The 6,607-nt window shown below is 43.3% G+C and overlaps 1 protein-coding gene across 1 annotated transcript; it reads left to right on the top strand.

Annotated features, from left to right (window-relative positions):
• Nucleotides 1-172: 172 nt before the first annotated feature.
• Nucleotides 173-4,320, top strand: LOC106934383 (lysine-specific demethylase 2A-like; the record flags this gene model as incomplete). The annotated part of the gene is made up of 5 exons (XM_015018050.1): nt 173-1,281; nt 2,418-2,581; nt 2,687-2,833; nt 3,441-3,656; nt 3,735-4,320. Coding segments are annotated over 5 exons (1,818 nt in total), but the record flags the coding sequence as incomplete, so codon positions are not given.
• Nucleotides 4,321-6,607: the final 2,287 nt, after the last annotated feature.

Below are 6,607 nucleotides of genomic sequence, written 5' to 3'. Positions count from 1 at the left end.
TTTATTTTTTTAAACTATTGCATTCTTAGCTTTTTGTTGATGAGGTAAAATAAACTTCTTTGGCCCTCAGATCCTTTTAATTTGCTGATTTTGTGACAAAAACTCTGGACACCCCTGACTCTAATCATTCCATGCTTTTGTTTTGCATTCAGATTTGACTGATTGAAATTAGTGTTTAAAAAATGTCTTATCCTTGTTTATCTTTTTTCCCCCAAAGAAACAGGCGTGTTTAGATCGCTCTCCCCGGTTCCTGAGCTCCAGGATGATTTCTCGCTTGCACTCTCCAGTCAACAGACTGTCTCAGGGCCAAATCCGGGGCTCTGGTTGGGCAACTGGTTCGTCTCACAGCAGCATTCTGGGAGGTAATGGATCGTTTGGGCAGCAGAAGTCCTCCCACGGCCTGGTGCTTCATCCCAAAGGAGAGCCCCGCAGGGGGCACGGAAGAGGTGTGAGGCTGCGAGGAGGAGGAGCGGGACGCGGCATCAGAGGTGGAGGGAGACACCACAAGCCGGAGGAGGACAGCGAGGACAGCAGCAGCAGCAGCACCAACAGCAGCAGCAGCGAGGAAGACGACGAGGAGGAGGAGGAGGAGATGGAGGAAGAGGAGATCGGGCTGAACAACGGGAGGGTGGGGGATAAAGAGAACCGGCCGCAGTCGAGGCGAGGGCAGCCCGCCACAGAACAGGACGAGTGTGGAAGTGGACTGGGCAACCAAAACGGAGGAGAAAAGGATGACGAAGAGGAGGAAACGGAGTACGACATTCCAAAAGGGGACAAAGACGGCTCGTTCATTAAAGTGACGCTTCAAAAGCCGCCCAGAGCAAAACAGGACTCCTCAGCGATCGTCCCGAAATTAGAGGCCATCGCCCCTCAAACTGCAGCTTCTGCAGCAGCCAACCAGAGCAAAGCCCTCCACAGACCCCCCATCAGAAATCGAGGGCCTTGTCCGGACCGAAACACAAACCGGGTGACGCCGCCGCGCACTCGGAGCAGACACACAGACTCTCATTCTTCCAACCCGGACAGGCTGGAAGCATCAAAACAAACGAGATCGACCAGACCAGCTAAACTTAGCAACGGCGCTTCCTCCTCTTCATCGACTGAGCTTCATCATCTCAGAGTCCCCCTCTCCGCCCTGCAGGAAGGAGGGGGGGACGCGGACAGGGAGAGCTGCGGGGGCGGGCCGACCTGTGAGAGGGAGGTCTGGGTCTCCGTCTTTCGCTACTTGAACCGAACGGATCTGTGTGTCTGCATGGCGGTCTGCAAGAACTGGTACAAATGGTAAGACCTGTTCACACAGTTATTGTAGATCCGATTAACAGTTTGACTAGTTTCACCTCCTTTCATTTTCTCTCACTTAAACTCGTTTTTTGCTTTTCTGGCCAACTTGTCATGTAAATACCAGAGTCTATTCTGGTCTAATTTAAATTTGCAGACACGAGCTACAGAACGATGAGTCGCTCACAATTTGGTTTCATTCATCAGTGAGAAGTCAAGTCGACTTCTACTTATGAGGAGTTTTAACAATAAGCTACAGAAGGTTTCACCCTAAAGTGTGAACTTCAGATTCTCCGTTTCACATTTATCCCAGATTCTTACTCATCTGGTCAATATTTCACATGCTAACGTTTATTAAAATCTTTTCTGAGTTTGATAATTAACGGGCAACAAAATGCAGTTTGGGTGTCAAAACAAAGGCTGTAAGTAATTTCTCTCTTACACCCCTTTGTACTCTTATTGCTCCCCCATGATTTGTTTTTTTGAAACATAATTTTAGGCTTGAACCAATGAAAATTAGTACATTTTTCTTGGCAGTGAAATATTGCCTTTATTTATAGAGATAACCATAAAAGTACTTTGTTTCATATTCATAGGTAAATTAGTATTTTCAGAAAACTATTTCTTTTTCCTGTGTAATCTAGTTTACATTTAGGAAATCTGACAGATTATGACCTCTGATCAAATTACATTGAGCAACTTTCAGCTGTTTGATATTTATAGGAGTAGTGAGGTGACAAAAGCAGTACCTAAGAACATTTCACTTAACTTGCCTCCAATGTGTAAGGATGATATAGTTGAGGAAAAAAAGTTCTGCCACTTGTTTTCACAGATTTTACTTCACCTCTGTGGACAAAAGCTATAAATGGTGGCTGGGATTTAAACAGTTAAAATCCAAGAGACTTATCTGTAAAAACTGAAAGTATACATTTTGCAATCTGCCTTTCAGTCATAGTTAATCTCTGATTCTGTTTTACAAACAAACTTGAAATTTAAGGCAAATATGCTCTTAAATTTCATCTTTGCCTGATTTTATGAATTTAGTCGTGGGACATTTCCCCTCTTGGAAGGACTGTGGGTTTAGCCGCTGAAATAAGCCGCCTGACAGAAATGTTTTATTGAGTTATTTTTGTCTGTAGGTGTTTAGATAAAAGGCTCTGGGCCCGAATTGACCTGAGCATCAAGCGCACTGTGACCCCTCAGGCCCTCACAGGCATCATAAAGAGACAACCCGTCACACTCGACCTCTCCTGGACGAACATCTCCAAAAAACAGCTCAACTGGCTGATTGGCCGCCTGCCTGGTACGACTCAAGCACAAGCCTCTTGTTCGACTCCTCGTTTTGATTGTGTCCTATTTAGTAGTGCCACAGTATGAAAACAAATGCGACCCGTTATCCATTTTGCAGGACTAAAGGACTTGATGCTGTCCGGTTGTTCCTGGTCGTCGATTTCAGCTCTCTGCTCCACCGGCTGTCCTCTCCTTCGCTCTCTGGACCTGCGAAACGCGTACGGCGTCAAAGACGCACAGATCAGGGAATTGGTCATACCTCCAGGTAAGCAGAAGAGCCGCCTCAGACTGCAGGTGTACATCACAAGACCTGCCTGACAAAATATTAATATAAAGTTGATGTAGACCTGGGCGACGGAACAAATTTTAACAGACACCAAAATTTGACGATGTTGATGATTTTACCCATGTCAGTATTTAAAAAAATGAAAAGAAAAGTTGTCTTTCTTTGGGTCTGTATTGGAAGGCTATGCTCATGTCCCTTTAAGACGCTGCTCTGTGTACAGCCTGTCGTCTTTAGACTCCACCCCATACAGACTGCAACAAGAAGTAAAGTAGATGGGGAGGTTAAGAAAATGAACATTTCAGAGCTGGTCGAGAAGCAGCTCATTACCCCTTAAAAGCGTCAACATTTTGAACATTTTGGGTTCTGCGAGGACATTAGAACGTTACTAAATACTTCTAAATTTGTTCATTTCTGCTTATTTGTTCTATAACTTTTAAGTGCACGTTTACTTCATTTATTTGCAGATTGTTTTTTTTTTCCAAACCCCAATAAAGTGGCAGTAAAAATACTTGGTCCAGGAGAGTATTGATTTTAGGCCACAACACCATAACTTCTCCAACTTTTTTTCTCCACTTGCTTCCACCAGGCTGTGACAACCGCAGCCAGCTGAGGAGCATGCAGTGCTTGCGGCTTGCAGGTCTGGACATCAGCGACCCCACTCTGCGGCTGGTGATCCGCCACATGCCCCATTTAACTAAACTGGATCTGTCCCACTGCAACAGCCTCACCGACCACTCCATCAACCTGCTGACCGCGGTCGGCTCGTCCACCCGGAACACGCTGACCGAGCTCAACCTAGGAGGTGAGCGATGCCGAGAGCGGGACGGACATCTCGGTTTGCATTTCCTCGTGTTTAACCTTTGCCTTCGTTTCTCTTCAGGCTGCAGCAAACTGACTGACGCGTGTTTGAAATATCTGCGCCGCCTGTCGTGCATCTCTCTGCTCGACCTGCGAGGCTGCAAAGGAGTCTCCAGAAAGGCCTGCGAGGCCTTCATCTCTGAGCTGTCGGTCAACACACTCTACTGCCTATCAGATGAGAAACTGATCCAGCGGATATCCTAGTCGCCTGCCTTCTCTCTGCGCTTTAGTGATTTGAGATGCAAAAAGCAGAGGGCGCGTCTCCGGACCCGTCTCTACAGGGAAACTGAACTGCAGGAGGGGTGGGGTCTGAACTGGAGCGCTTGCTTGCTTCACTGGTGGTTGGTAAAGGGAGGTGTTAAAGCAAGATCAATACGTCTTACTTTTATTTTTGTTTTTTTCTGTGTACCTACAGAGACGCTCAGGAGCCTTTTTGCTGTTCATTTTAGACATAACTTTTGGAAAGAGCATATAATTTTTCATTAACTGGAATGGGAGACTGATCAACTAGCTCAGTTTGTCCTGTGGATGGCCGCCTCGACTTTTTTTTTTTCTTTTTTTGTGAAAAAAGTACCAGTGTTGGCTCTCATCACAAACTCTTGCCTTTCAGAATTAGCAAAGACTTTGAGTTGCATCCGTGGGATATAAATAATTGATCCATTATGCTAATCTATCATAAAATCTTATTTTCATTGTGACAAAACAGAATCGCTTTGACTTCAACTACATTTGGGTGCTTCTAGTAGATTTTTTTTTTTCTTGTCTGGGTTAAATTGTCAACATTTGCTTTATGCACAACAGCTATGCTTGGAGATTTTTATTTTTATTTTTTATCTAGACATAAGCAAAATCATCAGACTACTGGGATGGCCTGTGTTTACCATTGTACATCCAGCTTTGTAATTAAAAGACTTATTGCAGCAGTTGTTAGGGGTATACATTGTTGTAAAGCTCGAGAAGGTACAAAGACTGTGTGAGTAGGCAATCAACATAGTAACAAGACCTCACCCCGCCGATGGGGCAGGTTGTAATAAGTGTAGGGGAAAAGCCAAGGATACACTGGCAGATAAATGGTGCATTTCCAAACAGCAGTTCAACTTCAGGTGCTATTATTTTGAAACACGTATTGGTTTGTTTTTTTTGTACAGACGTTGAAAGCAAAAAATATTGTAGATGAAACTGCTCCCCGCCCCTCTTTGATACAATTTTCTTTTTTTTAATGGATTGGGGGGAGAGGGGGAAGTAGTCACATTTGTTCACTCGTCTCTGTCTGCGTGGAGATGCAAGATTTTATTTGGAGAATTTCCTCATTTGTTTTTGTTTCCTTTAAGTGTTAAAACTGAAACAAAGCTCTCCTCCCGGACTGCTCCCCTGGCCATATCCCTAAGAATGAATATAATTATATAAATATTTACTTTTGTGTAAATGTGTATTTTTTGTTTCTGTTTTTTGTTTTTGGCTTCCTCTTTTAGATTATAAACGGATCGTGTAGCATTGTAATTATTTTCAGAAGCTTTTTTCACTTCATGTTGTGTTATTTTTCAAGAAAAATAAAAAAAAGTTGACATCGATTTCAGCATCTTTGCCAAGTTGAAATGGCGACTCCGCCTTACTTCTAACCTGTCAAGCTAATTTTAATGGGATAAAAGTAACAAATGCAGTTTGAATTTTTTTTTTTTTTGAGAGCGTAAAGTTTGCTGATTGTACATGAAGACCTAATTTCCCCCCCAATACTCAGAACTGACTGCGTCACCCTTTGGTGCAATGAGTTCTTCATTCTGCTATGAAGCAATCTTGGTCCATTCTTCTTGCCGAATTATTTTAAAACAGTCACTTTGGTGGATTTTGAGGTGGCCTATGCCCCAACTTTGACAAGGCTACTTCAAAATCCTTGTTTTTGAGTGGCTACTTAGTTAGCCCTCCTGGTGTTGCATAACCCAGACGTGCTTTACTTCAAGCTCTTAAACTGATGGGTGGCCATTATTTTTCAGGGTTTTCTGATGCATGATTTACGTTTCCTTCACTTCAAGTTGTCCAGAAGAAGCAAAGCAGTCCAAGACCATCACCATGTTGGACTGTTGGTAGGATTTCTCTGAAGTCTTTTTTTCAAATGTGAGACTTGCATTACTTTTAGATGTTAGTTTTTTTTTCTTATAGACGCTAATGTGCTCTTGTACTACCTTAAATGGGGAAAGTTTCTAGTATTTCATAGCACTTAAGTCCCAAGCTGTTATAAATTACTTTTTTAACCCTTGAGAAACAAAGTCAGTGACGTTGTTTCTCATCTGTTCTTTACATTTGAGATGTGCTGGTGTTTTTGCTCCTTTAGCCTACTTCACGTCAAACAGGTTCTAATGATAAAATTACTTTATGCTTCTTCAGCTCAGACAGTAATCAGACCTGGGTGTGGCTGGTGAAATTAGACCCTGCTTTTAAAATGTGGCTAATTATAGTTAATTTCTGATTTTAAAAAGGAGGAAAGGGGATCTTATGAAATATTTTCTAAATTGAGTTTTGCATTTTTTTTTAAATCTGAAAATTTTTTATGAACAAAAAAAAGCAAGAAGGGAAGAAATCCGGAGGAAGTACTTTCTCACAGATTTGCATCGCTGGATGACAGAAATCCTGCCTCCCGGCTCCACCCAGCAGCCTCTCTCCGCCACCTGGAAACAAAGCCCCTTCAAACTAAATAAACCGTTGCAACAGCTTTGGGAGAGCTTGATTGTGGCGGAGCTGATCGCAGAGGATCAGGGCGCACTGGACAGATGCGTTATTGGCAGCAGCTGGCATCTTCTCATCAGACCCTGAACTGGAGTGACCTGGATGTGGAAGCGGACTGAGGGGCCGTATCTTGCTTTATTTTGGTTACAACACTGCGATGGAAACGGAGGATGC

This window comes from Poecilia latipinna, unplaced genomic scaffold (assembly GCF_001443285.1).
Source record: "Poecilia latipinna isolate Pla-1442-1.1 unplaced genomic scaffold, P_latipinna-1.0 Scaffold0, whole genome shotgun sequence".
Taxonomy (NCBI): Eukaryota; Metazoa; Chordata; class Actinopteri; order Cyprinodontiformes; family Poeciliidae; genus Poecilia; species Poecilia latipinna.
The sequence above is the reverse complement of the archived record's forward strand: the minus strand, read 5'-3'. Positions and strand labels throughout refer to the sequence as shown.